Source organism: Centroberyx affinis, unplaced genomic scaffold, assembly GCF_046629955.1.
Source record: "Centroberyx affinis isolate AG114_WGS23_722 - 3 ecotype Tasmania unplaced genomic scaffold, CSIRO-AGI_Caff_v1 ptg003994l_1, whole genome shotgun sequence".
NCBI classification, from domain to species: domain Eukaryota; kingdom Metazoa; phylum Chordata; class Actinopteri; order Beryciformes; family Berycidae; genus Centroberyx; species Centroberyx affinis.
The window spans coordinates 109,941-130,736 of record NW_027281808.1 but is presented as its reverse complement, the minus strand read 5'-3'; the positions used below and the strand labels follow the sequence as shown (position 1 = coordinate 130,736).

The window sequence follows — 20,796 nt, the reverse complement described above, 5'->3', positions numbered from 1 at the left end:
GACGAGCACGCTGTATCTCATTCATCATACAGCACACAACGCAATTACTACATAATAAACTGGCTCACTGTGGCTAAGAAGTCGCATTTTGTCTAATAACAGTCACTCAACTGTTTGTACCTTCCAAAAACACGCTGTACATTTTGTTATTTACATGTGCACTTATGTTTCTCCGGTCTGCAACAAATTGACCCTAGCACTCCCTACCATCGGTTGCTTGTGTTGTTGGTAATGGAGGAATTTAAGCCTGGATGACAGGGCCAGCTAAATAACTAAAATGAAAAAGTCCAGCCTGAGCTCTTGGCAAATTGCTGGAAGCTCTCTACTAAGACAAATGTGAAAATAGGGTTAATGTAACCAGTCAGTTTAACTGCAATGAGCTCTGGACCAAGCTTTAAATTCAACACAACAACAACTCTCCTGTAACACCTAGAGATGTACAGGCAGATTCTCGGGGTCTCAGGAGATAGAGAGCTGTAGAATGGTTCAGCCAACGTTTCACCAAATGTTTGTGTTTTCAGTGTCGGTTCTCGGGGAAATGACATTTTTATTGAAAAATTAGAGGGATGTGACAAGCAACTGAGAACACAATATGGAGTCACCACCTGTGAGCTGCTTGTCTCAGGAAACCTGTCATGTTGTCACTTTGTGAAAGCACATTTGGTTCTGGATAGAGGAAATGGGATGAGGAAGGCGCACTGGACCAGTTCATTTTCCAGTGATGACAAGAGACATAACATGAAAAATATGGTGGTGTTGAAAGAGAAAAGTATGAACAAGGTAGCAAAGGAATAGAATGAACAAATACAATTTCAAAATATGGATTTCAAGGTTCAAAACAAACACAAAGCAGACTAGACCAATTACAACACTGCTGGGACACAACAATATATTGTATTATTATAGTTCTTTACCACCACACTTCTGCGTGTAGGTGTGTGTGTTTGTGTTAGTTTTTATATGAAGTTCTCCTACTGTACCGGACAGAGAGGCAGCAAGAGAGATTTGATCTTCAGCAGAAGAAAATAGAAAAAAAGTATCAACAAAACAAAAAAGGCCTTTGCATGCAATTCCTCTTTTAAAAAAAAATCCATGGGTGGCTCGCCATAAGCTGACATCCAGAATCAAGTATCATTACACACAAGACCATGGCATCTGCTTTGACTTCTAATGAAACAGATACAAAACTTGAAAAGGTATATAACAGGCAAAAATGGGACAAAAATTGGTACAATGAACATTATATTTTAATGTTACTGTAATTGTCAGTCTTTCCAGCAGTCTAGTGGTTAGAGAAATCATCTCTCCATCATACTTTTAAGTATGACAAGTGAAACATGTCGTCCCCCATGAATGATGCAGGAACCCATTGGACCAATCAGTGACAAGATGCATCATCCCTCCAAGTTTCATCAAAATCAGAGTGGTGGTTTAGCAGTTATGGCCTTTCAAAGTTAAAAATGATGACCTTTAATTTTCCAAACACAGCATGAAGATACATCATTCCTCCAAGTTTCATCAAGATCACACCAGTGCAGACAGTTAATAATAATGTCCCGAATTTTGAATTAATTTTACAAAGACTCCCTAAGTTCTTCATTGTATCTGATGTTTTTTCAATGTTTTATTTGATGCACAGTAATTACAGTATCTACAATTGCTTTGAGTTGCTACAACTGTCGACTCAAAGCCTTCCTCAAGCTACATTGGTCTCTGATGTAACTGAACCCCTCTCAGATTTGGCAGGAGTGTTTATAGATGTGCTGCTAAGTCAGTGGAATTGTTCCCTCTATATTTATGATCCATATGGTCCTGTGTGTCCCACTGAAAGTTTACAACCAGATGTCTCGTGGACATAAAACTCCAGTTTGACGATCTTGGGAGATGAATACATTTCCATCATAATGTTCAGGTGATACATTCCCTTTCAAGAAAAAGCATTGAGGTTTTGAGGGTCTAAAGTTGCCTTATATCTCTAAAAATTTGGAGGAAATTACTGTTGACGGCCTCAGGATTTGTTTTTATTTTTCCCAAAGGTCAGAATTGAATTAGGAGAAGTCTTTTCATGTATTGTGCTCATATATGAAACTTGCAGAAATTATTTAAAGTTGAAATAGCTGCTCTGCTGGTGAGTTTAAATTGATAATGAAGGATCTTGTGACAGACCCATTCAGGAGCTATTTTAGCTTTGTTTCCTCAAGATTTAAATGAGCCTACTGGTTTGATATTAGACTATTGGCTTGTATAGGAAAATTGACTTTATTCTCAGTTTTATGTGATTTTGATTGTATTTTTATTTTAGACATTGTTCTTTTATGTGACTTTGTATTTTGACTTGACACGTTGTTTGTTGTTGGTCTGTCACTTTTGTGTTTGTCTTGATGCTGCTTTATTGGCCAAGTCTCCCTCAGAATCTTAATTTCAGTGGGACCTAGATAAAGGTTAAATAAAAAAAGTTCTACTAAAAATCAAAATAATTTATGTGGCTGTGATTCTAGGTTGTCTCTGTTGAGGCTGTGTCTTGCTAGTGCTAATGAGCCATTAAAGGTTGTCTGGACGTCCTGTGTGTGCATGCGTGTGTGTGAGAGAGAGGGTGTGTATACAAATGTGCATGGTGCATAATTATCTTCTCTGTACAGAAAGTTTACAGTGGTATTTCTTTGTTGTAACATCACCACCACAGATGAAACTTTCGATATAATTAGCACAAAGTGCTAGATAATCTTTTGATATTTTGCTCTCTTTGATAAAATTAATAAATGATTGATGAAAAGAAAAAAGACACTAGAGTGGGAGCAAATAAATCATACTATTTTCTATTGTTGGATCTTAGAGAAGAAGCACTTTGTGAAGTGATTAAAATCAAGAGTTGACTGCAGACACTACAATGACCCCATCATGAACTCTTCAGAAGGACAGAATGAGAAGACCACTGCTTAAATGAATAAATTTGCAATATCAAACTGATTAGAGAGATAGGGCACTCAATGTAAAATATTTCATGTTGTATCACTTGTGTCAAGGTGGTGCTGCTAGACTGCACAGCCTCATTTTACTTTTAGTTAGTGGGGTAATAAAAATGCTTTTTATTCATAATGGACTTTTCCATTCAATTCTGGCAGAATAGAATGAATTTTGATACAGTTGCAACTGCAATGATTTGGCAAATTGTTGTTAGGAAAAAATACAATACATGTGACTGTGGCAAATGCATAGGTTTAGAATCTTCATGGGCATTCATTGCAGTAGGAAATTACTAAAATTACACAGGTGTTATCCTCTAACGGCAGTTAAAATCAGAATGAAACCGTATTTTGAGAGCATCTTGCTTCCTTAATGTGATGTATTTCCTGTTGAAACAGGATGTTGGGGCGGGACATAATACAGGGAGGGGTTATTCAGAAGTGTAAACCAATCAGATATCAGTTAGGGAGTGAAAGTTGTATTTGATTTGAGGGGCGGAGGGGCGGGATTGTCCAAAAATCTGTAATGGTTTTATTGATTTAAATGTTTATGTCACCTCCTGGTACACGATGATGTCACCACAAAAGACTTGCTGTTTTCCAGGAAGTAAAAGTAATGATATTTTGATATAAAAATACAATAAAATACTATTTTTGTCTTTGTCAAATAGGCTTTCAAATAGGTGTATGGTATGATAGAATGAGCTAAAAAGGCAAAAAGTCATTTTTCATTTCAGTGTGACTTTAAGGCCTTTTATACTGTATGGTGCTGAAAATGAATCACTTGACTGGGACAAGTAAAGGCAATCATATTGAAACCATAATTCGATTTCTGTGTTTTGGTGAAATGACATTTCTGGCATCCATGAAGAAGTCACTCAAAATTGTAACAAATCATGTATCATAATTCTGGTGGATCTATTAGTAATTGGAGCTATTCTGTCTTCATTAGCATCACTTGGTATTCTTTCAGCACAGTGTTCCCTCTCCTCTTACTCACCACTTGAACAAATCTCCTAGAATGTGTTTCCTTCACACAGTGTTCCTTCTCCTCCCACACAAAGACAGATTATGAAGCTTGTTTAGTTAAAACTGTACAGCAGGTCCAAACAGTGTTGTTTACTGGGAAGAGACAGCAGTGCTGCTGGAGCGTCTGTTCTCCAGGATGCAGAAAAGTTTCACCAAATTTGTCACACATCCATATCACAATATTATAAACTAATTTGAGTCTAATGATTGATTTTTCATTTCATAGATATATGTTCTCTTTGTCAAAAAGTGCAATGTATTCCTAAATGAGAAGGTCGTGGGTTGAGGTGGTGATGAAGTATGCATGAACATTTATTATTAATATTAGCAGTAGTATTATTATTCTTTCTTTCAATGCAGAGTTTTAGTGTCCCATGGTCTAAATGCTGTTTCAGAAGCTTTTCCTTTTCTTTTCTGAATCCTTTTTCTTTTCCTTTTTTTTTTTGTTTGAAAACAGTCAGTTTAAAGATACTGAATATTGGCACAAATATTGACATGGCCTTCAAAAATCCATATTGGTTGAACCCGTATATACAGCATATTACTTGGTCTGTTAGCAGGTTGTGAAGCCTGGGGAGAAAGAAGCTGTACAAACCAGAGGAGAACCTCACCAGAGGTCTGCTGAACTTTGCTACACTGTGATGCCGAAAGGGAAAGAAAACAATGAAACAGAAATGTAATTGCTCTCTCTCCAGCTGTCTGTGCCCCTGTGTGGTCGACTCAGCAGAACCACTACCAGGGTCAGTGCAGACTGTGACCCAGATGGTGGAGGGAGGGAAAGGATGATGGGAAACAAACATTGCTTTTTCTGTGTTCTGATCATTTATGTGAAATGTATATGGTGTAAATAATTTGTCGTTACCTTTTCACAGATATAAAAGAACTGCATTATCATTAAAAAAAAATATTTTCTGAAAGTCACAAAATGCTAACAAACTTCCATGCAAACTTCTGTTCTTTTAAATGTGTAAAAAAAACATTATTTTTAGCAGTGCTTTATTCGATTGGATGTATGTCTTGATTTTAGCTGAGCTTTATCTTTGAATCAGGTATTAATTTGTCTTGGATTCAGGTGTTGAATGGTTGTTGAATTTTTTTAATCATAATACACTGATTGCCAATCACATGCCACTGGAGATAAGTATCAAGTAAACTTGCTTTCGGATTTAGAGAATCAACATATTAAATTTGTGTTTAGATATCATCGCAGCTTACAAATAAAATTAGCTTGCAAATCATTTTGGACTGTGTGTGTGTGTGTGTGTGTGTTCACATCAGGTAGGGGTCTATGCAATCAGGATAAGAGTTTGTTTTCAATTGTACCAAAATACTTGAGCATTAGTCAAGAGGGAGATTATACACACACACACACACACACACACACAGGTTCATCTTGTTATCATAATTCATTGAGGCAGAAGCCCAACTAGATGCAGAGTCATTAAGCAAAGCCTTCCTGTTTTCCAGCAGAATCTAATTGAATGTAAACAAATATCCGGTTTTAAAAGCAGCCTCCAAGCCTCCTTCTTTAATAAGTACTGCTGAGACAATTCATTATTTCATTCTTTAGGACGACACACTAGGCTGTAAAATAAATGTGACCTTAATGTGAACCAGGTGGGGGAAGATCTTGTATAACTGACTTAATATTTGATGACACCTATATTCAAAACATTGAGGAAAATGCTTCTTTGAGCGTTTTTAAGTAAATTTAGAGTCTTTGCTTTGTTGTTTCATCTATTTGAGATGGGACAATACATTTAATATCGGTTTATTCAAAGTGAGACAAGTTTCAGTTTTTACGAAAAGCACAGAATCTTGTCATTACCTGTGTTTGTGCTACAAAATGATAAAAAGGAGTGATAAAAACTGACACTTATGACATATTTTCCCACACACATGACTGAAGATCGACATCAGATACAGTAAGCTGCCAGAATTTGTGCCTCCGAACAAAGTTTGATCCGACCTGCACGCAAAAATGGATTCTCAATTTATTATGACCCACCTAGCTGAACCTGGGCTTTAGTGTGTATGGGGTTCAGTGTGGTGTATACAAAACAGAAGCAGCCCTCATCCTTTCCAACACACTGGCACCTAGCAGGCAAGCAACCTAACGAGCTCAAAACTGCTAAAAATAGCAAGTGGAGGCTGAAGGCAAACACTTCCAATACACTTTCTGCACGGATTCTGTGAGATGGGTGAGAAAATCGCTGGCTTTATGGGCAGCAGAGGGAAAGCCACGCCCACTTGCTTGAGGATGAATAATAACAGTGTGAGTCTTTATTGCCCCCATGTAGGGAAAATCTCTGTTCTCTTGTCTCTCTCAGCGGGGAGGCTAGAGAACAGCACTCCTAAGGAAAGTCTCTATAATGAATAGGGCACCCTGCTGCACAAAATGTGTTTATGATATTCGGCTTTTCTCAGCATTCTGAATGTGAAACTGCGGGAATGCAAAAAGGGTGAACATGATTACAGCAAACTTCAAAAGAAAATAGGAAATTTCACTTTCCTAAGAGCGGGATACGTGAAATTGAACATAAGCAGAATTTAGCCCTTTGCTGATTTTGCATGCTCACACACACACACACACACTTTGAAATGTTGAAGAATGCATTTGGGAGCCTGAACACTGACGGCACAGAATGAATTGCAGTCTGAACGCCTCGGGGCAACAGTTTGCTCCTTTCATCCCCGGCACAATGCTGCCGTGAGCATGCTCAAACCAACTTACTGGAGTGCACCGATATTCTCGCCCGTCCCACACACTTTTCCACTCTCACACCGGCCGGTTCTCAGGACTTTAGCGTCAGACAAAAGCCGCTCTATGGGGCCAGAGGCTGTGTGCCAAAACATAACGAATGTGCAGCCTTTTGGCCTTTAGAAGCGCGGTCGAGAAGTGAATTATTTGACCTCAAGATAGATTATTTTTGTTCGATTTTAATGCCACATCCACCCATTGTCATGTCGAACACCACAAAGTCCGAGCTGCCTTCGATCGATGGCTGTATTGTATTTTACAGTTGCAGTAGCTGTGATAATGTAATGTCCCTCTATGATTTTTTCAAACAGTGTTTTAGATTTTGAAAAGAAAAAAAGAAAAAAAGAAAGAAAGAATAATTGTAGTTGTATTTATTTCGTTATATTTGACCTTTTATTAACCCCCCCCAAATCTATTGAGTGTGAAGCCTGTGAAGCAGGATGTATATCTGGAGCATAGTACAGTGTGTGTGTGTGTGTGTGTGTGTGTGTGTGTTGAGAGGGAACAGGTGCTTCCTCCTCCTGTAGCAGCTGTATTTCACTGACCTTTATCCTGAAGAAAATGACTTCACATATACTGATATCAATAGCCTGCTTGTTGCTCCACACACACTCACACACACATACACAGTCCACGTTGTGTTTTTCTATTATCTTTAGCCGCTTGAGTTGTGGCCTTCCCCATTGTGCGAGATGAACGCTCTTGTTCGAAGCTGTTTATCAGCAGTGTGATGGAGCCTGTGCAGAAATAGTCTTCATCAATATTGTGTTACTCTGCGTTACCGTTTCACATATCTGGTGCTATTTTAACATGGCCTTAAGTGGGATAATAAACAAGGTTGTGTCCCCCTCTGCGACCATTGTAAAGATTTGAATAGAGAGACTGATTGCATTGTTTTTTCCCCAACTGTGCTAATTGACAGTTTAGGACAAACAAGAATGACTTTACATCAAAGTCAATCAGTCCTATAACATTTCCAACCCTCAATCAACCCCCCTGAGAGGAGTTATATAGTTATACAGAATAGAGTTTGAGGAGGAAAAATTACACTGTAACAATGGATATCGTTCATATGCATTAGCTGGTCTCTGTGGTGAAGCTGCAAATTCACAATACTTCATCTGCTATGTTGGACCAGAACTTAGCTTTATGGCACTTACTCTCATTGTTCTCTCTCGACTAGATCCTTGCTCGTGTTGTATTAAAATCTCATATGTACGTCGCTTTGGATAAAAGCGTCTGCCAAATGGGAAATTGGAAATTGAAATTGCTATCCCACAGCTATAAATATGCCCATCCTGGAGGAAGTAATGGCCAATGCATTAACAGGGATTGCATTAAGGCGGCAAATCTGCCCAAGAGGCTGTAATGCACCAATTTATATGCCATCAAACTGAACTTAAATGATTCAATTATATTGGAGGGTCATAAGGGCTGATATCAGTGCGAGAATTGGGGCAGAACTTATCAGTACACCGCACCCTAACTTCAGATTGCTTCAGATCCGTGTTGTTTTTATTTTGTCTCCATCTTTGTTGCTCAGCACTCGTTGCTGTGGTGTTTCTGCACTGCTCTTCCCACAGATCACCTGTCAATCAAACAGTGTGTCCAGTACTGTGACGTCTTTTGTTTATTCCTCACATCACTTTCTGTGCACCAGAGGCTTTTTCCCATGGAAGTCCTACTAGAACAGCAAATGTAAAAGCTTTCATGTGCTGGACTGGCAACATTTGCAGCTCCCAGGCCATGGGACAAAACCAGCATTTGCCTCCTGTGTCTCTGCATCACCTCTGACACAGACAGCAGTTTCCCCAGGATGAGTGAGTCAGTGCAGGCCGTGCAAGACAGCCCCATTTGGACAGTATGTTAATGGCTTTACAGTCTGTCCAGGTCAGCAAGGAACTTCCCGAAGAACTCTTCCAGTCAACACAGGGTTTGCTCTTACTGTAGGTGCAGGCAGGGAAACTATTCTGAGAAGCAACATGCTAATACTGAGGGAAACATCCTCATCAAAGCCCCAGGAGTCTGTGTGTTAATGGTTTTACAGTCTGTGGCCTGAGGGAGACATTACACTTTACAGTACACTCAACAAAGTTCACAGACTGACCCATATCCTCTGTATGAAGGAAGAGGAAACATTTAAAGTGGTATTAAGTAACCTATGACTTCTATAGGACCAGTAGGAATTGCAACATCAACAGAACGTATCTCTACAGCCCACCCACCTCTCCTGTCAACTTGAGCTACGATGGCCTGTAACTGACATAATTATAAGTCATTTTCACAATAAGCTAGCTAATCAGAGCAGAGATCCAATAGAAACATCTAATGCAGAGATAATACAGTATACCACCACGCTAAATACTGGAATAATGATCCTGCTTTGTCATTTGATTTCTTGGCTTGAGAATGAGGCTGATTAGTCTTCATAGCTGATGGGTTCAGACTCCAATGGGCGGGGAGTTTTTGTTCCAAAACACCATTAATCTCTCTGTCCATTGAATACTGATAGATTTTTTCTGTCAGCACCATATATTTAGCATACATTTGGCATCAAGGCAAGCAGCCAATCGCTTATGCCTGATGGCAGTTCAGTAATGATTCTTAAATTACACAGTCAGTCATGTGTTCTCTGGCTATTCAGTGTTGACTATCAATATTATTTGATATTAGCAGCAATCTACAGTGTATTCAACCAAAAAGGTTTCACTGAGACTAAAACTACAACCAAGGTTGATGTGTCGTAACACTGAATCACTACGAGCTGGGATCACTTGTGTAACACGCATTAAAGAAAGGGTTAAAACAATAATTTGTTTAATTGCCCATGTTGTTGCTTCAGGTGATCAGGCTGTTATCACTCCACAAGTCACTCTACCACATTAAATTGGAGGCAGACTGATAAGAAACTCACATCATCAACTAGATGAAAGAAGTTCTCTCTCTCTCTCTGGACTTCTGACAAAGACCCCAAAGACATTAAAGCTGCAACACACAGAGGTAAAGTCTTCATTACGCTACCTGCAAATGACTGTGAGGCTTTTTCAGTTCTGCTGAGAATGCTTATGGATCTCTGAGGACGCAATCCAACATGATTTAGAATTATTGAAAAATAATCAGATCTTCATATTGCATGTATACCATAAAGGATGGTCAATTTTTAATCATCCTTCCATCCTTATACCTAACCGAAGCGTGCTTGAATGAACAATATCAGTTTTAAGAGTAAAACTTAATGAAGGTGCAACATACAAACTACTTTCCGATGGAAGTTCCCAAAGAGAGAATCCGTAACTGCTGCCTCATTTTGTTGCAGATGCATTTCATTGCCATGTAGGTGTTGCATTTATTCTACTTATGTGTTTAAAATGTATGCATAAACTAAAACAAATGTTGTTTTACCTCATATTTTGCTAATTCTTCGTGAAGTTTCTTTGATGAAAACATCAATGAATCAGTGTTGCGACGAAAATTGACTTCAACATACAGTATGTTATTTTATCAACCATTGACATGAAGGAATTAGGTACAAAGTTGAGGTATTTTGTAGGGGCAACGTGTCCCTCTGTCAGTCTGAGTCTGGATCAGATAACTCTACCCTCCAGATATGATGCCATTTAGACAGGAGCTGAGAAGAACTGAGAGGGGGTCGGCGCCTCGAGAGGATCTTTGAAATGAGAGATCTGCCCTGTAACTAATGGCAGGTCAGCAACCTCAGGAATAACCGAAGGAGATGTTTTGACAAGTATGAAACTGTCATTTTCCACTCAGACAAACTTTTTTATCACTTCTAAGTATCACTACTTTGACGGCTTAAAGCTCAAAACTGAATTTGAACTTGAACCTGATAACACTGCCTTGTGACATTATGCAGTAACTGTGTGATAATTTTGCAGGTAGGATCTTGGGAAACAATGATAGTAATGGAGGGTGGATTGTACAGATAAAAGTAAGCATATATATAAATTATGTTAGGCATTTGAAAACATTTGCTATACAGGAATCCTTCCATCCATGGAGTGCTGAAATATCTTTTTTAAATACAAAACAACAAACAGCAACATTGATATCAGTACAGCTCACGAGCCCAGTGAAAGCAGCCCAGCTTGCTTATTAGCATCTCTCTCTTTTTCTCTCTGTATCTCTCTCTCATTCAGTCTCTCTCTCAAACACACACATGCACACACACACTTTTTACATTCACAATTTAGGCATTTGCATGCTCATTTAACTAGTGCTCTTATCTAGAGTCGGTTCCGATTCGTGCAGCAGCAAAATAAGCTTGAATTTGTAGACCACAGCACCCAGACAGAGCCTTGGGGGGTTAGAGAAGAGTGATTTGGAAGTTGACCAATGCCCCGTCACCATGGGGGAAGAAGAAGAGCTAGGTCCAAAAATAAAAGAGTGCAGGATATGGGCTGGTTTGACAGACACCAGGGCTTTGAACTCAATACAAGCAACATGGGAGACTTTGTGAAGGCAGGGTACAGTGTTATGGATGAGCTGTAGAAGATGTAGAGAGCAGTTTGGCAGCCCAGCCTTGAGGGAGTTTCTGGAGGATAGGAGAGGACTGCAAGCTCCGTCAAGGAGTCTGTCAGTGCGTGGTGAGGAAGGGTAGAATGCAACCCTATTGGATTGTCCTGTGGCTTTGATGTGGGTCTTGACTGACCCAGTCTGGGCTGTAGTTACCGCGGTGTTTTCAGTTTTGATAAAGAGGTCTTGCAGAGGGGTTAGGATTTCCCTGGGAATAGGAGCACCTCGGTCTTGCCAAGGTTTAGCTTGAGGTGGCGGGCAGCCATCCAGCTGGCTGGGAAAACAGAGATGTATGCCACAACCTGTGTAGTAGAGCAGTGGTTCTCAACGTGGGGGCCGGGGACCACCAGAGGTCCTTGAGGGCATTCCAGGGGGTCCCCAGCAAATTGATGAATTGTTAAACTTCATTATTTTGTCATTTTAGAATGACTATTTTGATCATAGTTTCACTGTTATCTCTCTACCTATAGTACAGATAGTCATGTAATTCTGGACAAAATCATATCTGACAATAAAAATATTCTCAGATTTGGGTCCGAGAGACAAAATCTCATCAAAATGGGGGTCTGTGGCCCTAATGTGGACTAAATTAGGGGTCCTTGATATGAAAAAGGTTGAGAACCACTGTAGTAGAGGAAAGAAAAGAAAGGTACAGTTCAGTGATTTCAGCACAGTGATTGTTGGAAAAGAGAGGGAATGAGGTGAAGACAGAGTTGGTTGGGAGAACGGGACTCCAATGTTGTGGAGGGAGGAGTAGGTGGAGAAGAACTGAGGTGCGAAAAGACAGATTTAAGTTGCTTGGGATTAGAGGATTAGACTTTAGAATGGTTGAAAGAGGGATTGAAAGTGAAAGCGAGCCAGGTATACAGTATGTCGATTTCTCTCAGCTGCCCAAAGCTTCGTATGCTCGATTTGCAAGGTTTCAGACAGCCAAGGGGAAGGTGAGTACACACGGGCAGACCTAGAAGAAAGGGGGCAAAGAAGATCAAAGCAAGATGAGTGGGCAGACATAAATGTGGAGGTGGCAAAGCGAAAAGAGAGAAGAATGAATCGGGTGGAACAAGGTGAGGAGAGAAGAGAGAGAGAGAAAAAGTAGTAATACTGTGAGAGGAGACTAGGCACCAAGGATTAGTAGAAATGTGAATGGAGAAACATTCACCTTCTTCTAAATGATGGGCTCAAACCTGAGGATGAATAACAGAGCTTAGAGGACCAAGTCAAGTTTATCGGCAGCTTGGAAGATTGGAAAGTAATCATGTACCTGTGGGAAAGATCAAGTTGAGTGTGGCATGTCTCATTTTCAGGAAATCTACTGAGAAATGGGTTGAGGTCTCTAGAAAATGGTCATGGGAGGTGATAAAGGACAACAGTGTGAAGAAGGGAAGGGGGAGTTACAGTGGCATTTTGTCATTCAGTTGAAGAAGTCGATGAGAGGAACAAGACATTTCCACTAAGCAGATTTGAAATGGTGTCTATGTTGGGATCCAATTACTAAAAGCGCTAATCTCACTAAATTTTGTAGGATTTATGTTCCGTGAATTGCTCGATATAAAACAGGCCAGTATGTTTTAATAACAATAGTGATGTGATAATTTGTTGATCAAGTGAAATAGATTTTTGATCAATAATTTGATAGTTTTTACCTTCTCCACAGGGGGAGGTGAGGGTCAGCTGCAGAACAAGCTGTTTTTCATAAGTATTCCATTGGGGAATTTCTACTGAAAATAATTTCTTGACCTATATTAAATTCACAGTGTATGTGTGTGTATGTCTGATAAACTGAGCTTCAGCATTGAGACTGAGGATTGTTTTTCGCTCTTTTCCTTAGAACGCATCTCTACAATTATAGAGATTACAATAATTTACTTCAATTTCAGTATAGTTCAGTCCAACAACCAACAACCTTTACCTCTCATTTTCTGTTGTGCTGTTGCAGATTAGATGTTAGAAAATGTCAATTCTAATGAACAAAAAACATAACAATACATAACAACAATACATAACAATTTGTAGTCTGGAGGCATAACAGGGGCTGAAATCCTATTGGGAATAGGAAGAAAGGAAGGAAACTGGTTTATTGCTACTTAGTTCCTGATAGATCGTCATGTGAGTGAGTGTGTTTAGTTCTGCTTACCTTGTTATCCTATCCAAGACATTTAAGAGACTATCAGCTTCATACTGGAAGATGTTGAGCTTAGTGTGAGACAGAGGATTTTCTATGGCTTTAAATAGGTTTGCACCAAAAGTGTGTGTGTTGTGTGTGTTGTGTGTGAGTGAGTGAGTGAGTGAGTGAGTGTGTGTGTGAGAGAGAGAGAGAGAGAGAGAGAGAGAGAGAGAGAGAGAGAGAGGGAGGGAGGGGCATAAGTCAAACAGAACATTTCTACAGCCTGGACCATGTCTTTAAGTTTCTCTCTCACTCACTCACTCACTCACACACACACACACACACACACAGTGACAATCAAGGGAGGTTCTCATATTCTCTTCCCCATCAAACTGTCAGGTTAATTAAGGCGCTGTGTCACCATTCATAATTTCCTCCCAGTTTTCTGGGAAAATGCCAATTCCATGAAACATGAAAAAGGTAGCGTTAATGGAAGTCAGTGTTACCTTTCTTCATAGTCGCTCCACATGGTTCTCTATAGCAATTCAAAGGAAAGATGTCTACGCTTCATATACTTCAAACCTCTCATTATCCTCTAATGAGATACGCTGCTTAGGCTCTGGTCAGCAGTTATTTCACCTTGTCTGCTAGACGGGGAATAGGCTTTCAAGATGCAGCAGCAGCGAGCAGAGTGATTATTAACGGTGGCTACCCCGCTGTTCCTGAGGGCCACATAGTTGGGAAATATGAGCAGCCATCGAATCATTGGAAGGGAAGAGGTGCGGGCAGCAACATTGTTATTATGCCTGGTATTCACTGTGGAGCTGACTGAGGGCAGGGGTTTGATGACACAGACACCATTAATAATAGTGTGTATTCTCATGCACTGCCTTTTGATCTTTTACCTCCTTGACTTGGCTTCTTGACAAGATTAAACATGAACATCAAAGGAATATGTTATGTTTTTTGGTAGATTGGCCTGTTGGTCAACTTACATTTAACTTTAATTATAGCACCCTCTTTAATTCTCTGGGGTGCCAGGCCAAACATTTTGTTTTTGCACTACTTCCATTTATCTGCTTCTTAAAATCCCTTATCAATCTTCAGTAGGGATGTGTTGCACCTGTCCTTCTTCAGGGCTACTTGAAAATGAAGTAACATCGCCATCAAGATCTACTATGGGTATTATCACTCTTAGATTTTAGTTCTGTAGGCCTTAAATATGATAGCTGATTACAAAATGCAAATCCAACAAGTCAGTGAGATCGATGATGTAATTTACAGCAACTATATGAGTTTAAACAATGTTATATCCACTAGATAGTGGGTGACAATTGATCAAACAAACTGTAATAACCACAGTGTATCACCCTTTCACTTTTACCGAAGTCAAGCCATGTCTCTGACCTTTCTGAGTTCACATGGGTCAACCAGGAATACTATGCCACCTTTTTGAATCAGCAGCAGTGAAGCAATGACCTGCTAGGACTCATATCTGTTCCCCTGACTCTTCTCCCCTCTCTGATGGTTCCACAAATCCCTATCTTCATGTCCAACAAGTCCTGAAAAAGTCCAAGTCCTAAAAATCGTCCGCATAGAGGTAGTGCCCTAGGCCCAGATTGGCACTGTGGATGAGACATGAGTCGTACCTGAGTCCGCGGCCTGTTGGATTCTCAGCCTTCCCACTGTCGACAGAAATGTTGTATGTGTAGCCAGTGTCAGAAACTGCGAGTACAAAAGCTTTGAATCCCCACTTATTTGGTTTGAGAGGTATGTACTGCTTCATAGCATTCTCGGCTTTTGGAGGGACCCATCTATTGTCAATGTTTCTGGGTGGATGGCACCAGGTCTGACTTGGCTGTTTTGATGTTGTCCATCAGGAGGTAGAGGCGACACAGCCTGTCATATGTGGGTATCCGCCTCTGTCTGTCCACCTCTGCATCACTGTCTGGATCACTCATATGACGGATGGAGGAAATGGCCTGAAAGCGGTTGCGAGACATGACCTGTCTAGAGTATGGCATCTCAAACACTGAGTCGAATAGTCTCTTATCCAAGAGAAACTTATGATTCTCCACAAAAGCAAAAGTCTAATGTACTGCAGTAATTCTTTTAATGTGAAAATTTGCCCTTGCTTCTATCTTCTACAATTGTAAGAAATGGAGGGAAAGAAAAAGCTGGTTGGTGAGGGAAAGGGATTTGGAAATGGCTACAGTGAGATGATCAGAGCTGAAGAATAGCTGGAGGGCACTATGGAGGAAGTGTATGAATTAGAGCTTAGCCAACAGATCAGTCTGATTTTGGCCTTTTATTAAAAACTGGATCTAGGCCAGCCAGTGTCATCCACCTCTGATATGATAGATATGATGCAGTTTGATTGATTGCATATTGATATTCATTGATCAATACTATACTTAACCTGGATTGTCTTTGTGACAGCCTCCAGGTCATTTTGTTTTTTCCTTGTTTCTTCTTTTTTGCAAATAAAATACTCATACTTTTTGACTACATATACTGTGATTCACTGTGTGATCATAACAAATTCAGTCCAAAAATATGAACCTTCAAAGAACCATATCAGTCAAACCATAGTATGAATGTGCATGCATTTGATTTCTACATACTCATACAGCTACACACACACACACACACACACACACACACACACACACACACACACATACATATAGTACATACACATACACAAAGCCAAGGGTAATCCACTAACGTATGTGGTGTAGAACCCAGACTGAAATTGACAGGCATATAATGTATGTTTGTCCTCGATCAGATGTATTTTTCACAGGAAATATTCCTTCCAGGTGCAATTCCTTTGTTTTTCAATGATGTTGACCCATGCATCAGAGACTGGAGTATATTCTCTGATTAATACTGGACCCTACGCCAAGTTAAGACTGGCAAACGCCTGAAGCTTAAGACGCTTTGCATCAATCTAAAAGCTGTGACAAGGAGGGACAAAGCGAGGATATCCTGGACCGTGTGCATGCTGACTTATCATCCCCTCCATCTAGAAGTGGAAGCAGATCTCTGTGGATTATGTTTTTGTCAAGATGGATGCCTGGAACACATTGTGGAAGGTGAGAAGGTCAGTGACTCAGTGAACGGCCCCGACGACACTGTAAGATCCTGAAATGTTCCTCCCACATAACAAAAGAGAAACAAGGGATTGTGCTGATTTTGGCTGCATGTCAAGATAGTGAAATGTTTTCAGCTTTTCTTCCATTCCTTTAAACCCTGTAAATTTGTGCCATGGTTTACTGGTAAAACATACACCTTCTGGGTGTACTTTCCCATGGCGCAGCCGAGGGCATCACAAGGCAAATTCAGGTCAGGCATTCAGTCAGTTGTCAGTCAGTCAGTCAGGTAACGCTTAGTGAGATGTCGATTCGTGAGATGGCCTCTAGAGGGCGTCTCTGACTAAGAGATGGCCCCTCGCCTATGGGCTAAACACCACATTGACTCCCATACTGATAATGCCATACGTACACACTGCAACGAAATACAGTTGTCACTCCTCATTGGAGTGCTTAATCTGTTACGTTTAGAGCTGCAACGATTAATCGATTAATCGATTAGTTGTCAACTATTAAATTAATCGCCAGCTATTTTGATAATCGATTAATCGCTTTGAGTAATTTTTTAAGAAAAATAAGTCAAAATTCTCTGATTCCAGCTTCTTAAATGTGAATATTTTCTGGTTTCTTTACTCCTCTATGACAGTAAACTGAATATCTTTGGGTTGTGGACAAAACAAGACATTTTGAGCCCTAGTTACGTTCACACACAGTTTGGTTATTAAGGAGAGTGACAACCGCATTCTACAACCGAACTCACTACCTGAAAATTCAGGTATTGACCACTGAATTTGAGAGCGGATTCGGTTCGTTTGAGTAGTGTGAACCAGAACCGGACTGGACAACTGGTTGTTACGTGATGTAAGACGCAACACTCGTTACGTTACGTAACATTGTCACCGTTAATTTGAAAGAGACAGAGGTATGTGTTCTGAGACATTCTCAAAGTTTCCTCAACATTGCGGTTGTTCCTACCAGTTCTGCGGTCTTGGCCCGGCCCAAATGTTGTGGTTAAAAGTATCAAGTTCATGCGGTGGAAAAAGAGAATATGACGCTGCTGTCAGTGGCAGTTTGTTAAGATCTTATGGATAAATTGATGCCTCTGGTTACCGGTGTTACTGATGTCAAGTAAACCGAAAATACAGGCAATGGTAGCCGCCATATTGGTCTAAATAAACGTTACTATGGTTACAGACATTATTTACAACAATCGCGAAAGCAGAGGAGTGGAGTGACTCCTGTTACCCGTACATACACAGTCCACTAATTTTACTCCACTCTGCTCCAGTGTGTACCAGACATATGCGAATTCACTCTCATTCATAAATTTGGTTGTCACTACCGAATTCTGGCAGTGTGTACGTAGCCAGTTGAATCCCACACAGAGCCACACTCTTCGCTGTCAATTTGCAGACATCCACATCTTCTGCTGTCCTGCAAACCTTAACTGTAGGTAATGTTATTACCTGTGGTGTGTGACCTTGGTGGAATAGGTCATTTATTTACTGATAAACGTGTTGCTCTGGCTGAGCATTGCTCCCACACTGAGCCCCACTCTCTACCGTTAATTTACATACATCCACGTCTTCCGTTGCCCTATAAATTTTAACGTTAGGTAACGTTATTAGCTGTGGTATTTAAGTGACGTTAGTGGAATTATTTAACAGATACCCGTGTCGTAATGCTTCAGTGCATTGAATTGAATTGAACACACGCTCTGGGTCTGTACAGGATCTGTGGTTGTTTCATCCCCTCTTCAGAAGTGTGTAGACGGCATGAAAAAATCCTTTCCCAGCATCTCCATTCTCCCACCACCGGGCTTTGTTGTAGGATCTGACACCTCTCAGAGTTTTTAAGAAGACGAGCCCTCCACCATCACAAGCACATCACTAGCATCTTTCCATCACTCCACAACCACATCCTTTTATCCTTTACATTCTATATCTTCTTCCGCACTTCAAGTTGCTATATGCATTTTTTGTGTCTCAAAATCAAGACCAAACATTTAGAAGTTAAATGTCTTTGGCTTAATGTCAGGTATGTGTGAGTGTGTGTGTGTGTGTGTGTGTATCTCTTTGTGTGCTGTTACACCTCTATAAGTAAAACTAGCAGTGTAGAAGTGAATATATTCTCCTGTGAAAACATATAATACTGACAACAGTGCAACTCTGAATTTGTTTTTTGAGTGAATGGGTTTATTTTTGAAGGGAGAACTCATCCATTCATTCATTTTCTTTTACATTTATTCCTTTTTATGTTTAAAGGATAAGGCTGGTGTATTTTAATGCATTTCTTACCGTCAACAAATCCTTTGAAAATAACAAAATCAGCAATGAATTTGTTTTGCTAACAAGTCTCGTCCATGTAGCCAATGCCCAAGGGCGTGACTTTGTGTTGAAAAGTGGTGGGGACATAAGGGCTCAGATGAAAAAACATTTTTTAAACGGCCTTCAACATATGCGATTTTAGGCAATGTAATGGGGGGATATGGTATGAGGTCAGCGTAGATAATTACAGCGAGAAAAAAAAATGTATAAAAGCGCATCAAAAGGGCATTGCCTAGGCTACTACAGACTCAGCATAAAACGCACAACAACGTCGACCGCACAAATACAGTCATCCATATGCATCACATCCACAGCTGCAACTCCATGTCAATCGAACAATGCCAATATCACATCTACTGTAGAAAGCACCAGTGCATGTCAGTCAGCCCAGCGATAACAATATCCAATATCACTGCCCTAAAATATGACAAAGTAGAAACAACTGAAGGAATAACGTTAACAACGTTAGCTAAAGATAATAAATCAGCCTTATCTTTAGATGGTAAGTTAAACTGCCTTGTTTCGATGCTGCATACTTTTTTTTTAGAGAAACAGAGAGTTCACAAGAGTTCATGAGTCAAGTTCAACCAATCATGACTCATTCTATGCATAAGGTTTAAATATCGATATGTGAGAACATGAATTAAACTGGAGCAGGGATTAGATTATTTCTATTTATTAATCCATACTACTTTTAGAACAAACTCAAATCATTGAATTTATTTTTTATTAATTCTTTTACAATTCCACATAATTAATTCATACATTTCGCACAATTAAACTCAAATACCACCCCTGTCAATCTCCTCCACTAGGGGCCGCCACAGGATAATCAATCATAGAAAAGTACAGTAGCTAGCTACACACACAGACTGTAAAAAAAAAATATGGACGTAGTGACCGTCACGTCACCCATTGGTTTGTGGAGCCCTGTTTTGAAGCTAAAAGTTGGGGATTACGAGCGACAGTTTTTGGAGCCGGAGCAGCTAGCGCGAGAGGGGTTTCCCACAGAGCCACAGCGCCGCCTGCTATTGGTCCGTGATCGGCGAGCTGCGCCATCACTGGACAGGTGACCTGTCAATCACGCCCCAAAGCATAGTCTAATTTATCGTCTATTTTACTCTAAATGGGACCATAATTTACAAAATGAACATCATGCTGTATTGAAGAAGGAAAGTGTTTACTGAGGTAATAAATCAAGTGAGAAGTAGGGTCATTTTCCCATAGACTTCTATGCAATCGGACTTCTTTTTGCAGCCAGTGGAGTCGCCTGCTGGCCATTAGAAAGAATGCTGGTTTAAGGTTTATTGTGCAAATAAATTAAATTCTCAAAGCGTTCTCATTTGTTAGTTAACATTTCTTGGTGCAAGCTATTTTTCAGAACATTTTAACAAATTATGCCTTTAAAAAGTGATGGGGACAAAATTGGCCATTTCAAAAAGTGGTGGGGACATGTCCACAGTGTCCCCAGTGTGAATGACACCTGTATGCCGATGCCCAATAAGCAAAGTCCCAGTAGCCATAGAGCTCCAATGTGTTAAAAAAAACGATTAAAAACACGTCACAGAGCCATGCCGTTGCTCTGGCAGCGCATTTCATCATCGTGATGCACCGGGCCGGCCAACTTTTTCTTCAAACAACTTAATAAGCTGACCGTAAACACGTTTTGAAGAATTTGTTCCCATTTGAATTTGATTTGGTAATAACTACAATAGCCTGACTTTTCATGGTAACAGTTAACGATTTTTAAAACTGAAACTATGTCTTTGTGAAGGCTAAAAAGGGAACGTGGGAAGTTGGAAAGTAACGGAAGTAGAGCAAACACACTGTTGATTTTGTTATTTTCATAGGATTTGTTGATGGTAAGAAATGCATTAAAAAACACCAGCCTTATCCTTTAAAGGAATATACTGACTTTTTAGGAGTTTGGCTCATTGGTCACCTGAACCAATATTTGACCAGAAGACCAAATAATTTCTGTCTT

General features: G+C 40.0%; 1 protein-coding gene across 1 annotated transcript in view; it reads right to left on the bottom strand.

The window, feature by feature from the left end:
* Positions 1–15,393, bottom strand: part of LOC139663377 (protein MFI-like) — a 35,381-nt gene extending 19,988 nt beyond the window's left edge. Inside the window, exon 1 of the mRNA XM_071542028.1 lies at positions 15,245–15,393. Within this exon, the coding sequence (XP_071398129.1) occupies positions 15,245–15,393 (149 nt within the window). The remainder of the gene's footprint in view (positions 1–15,244) is intronic.
* Between the last annotated feature and the right edge of the window lie 5,403 nt (positions 15,394–20,796).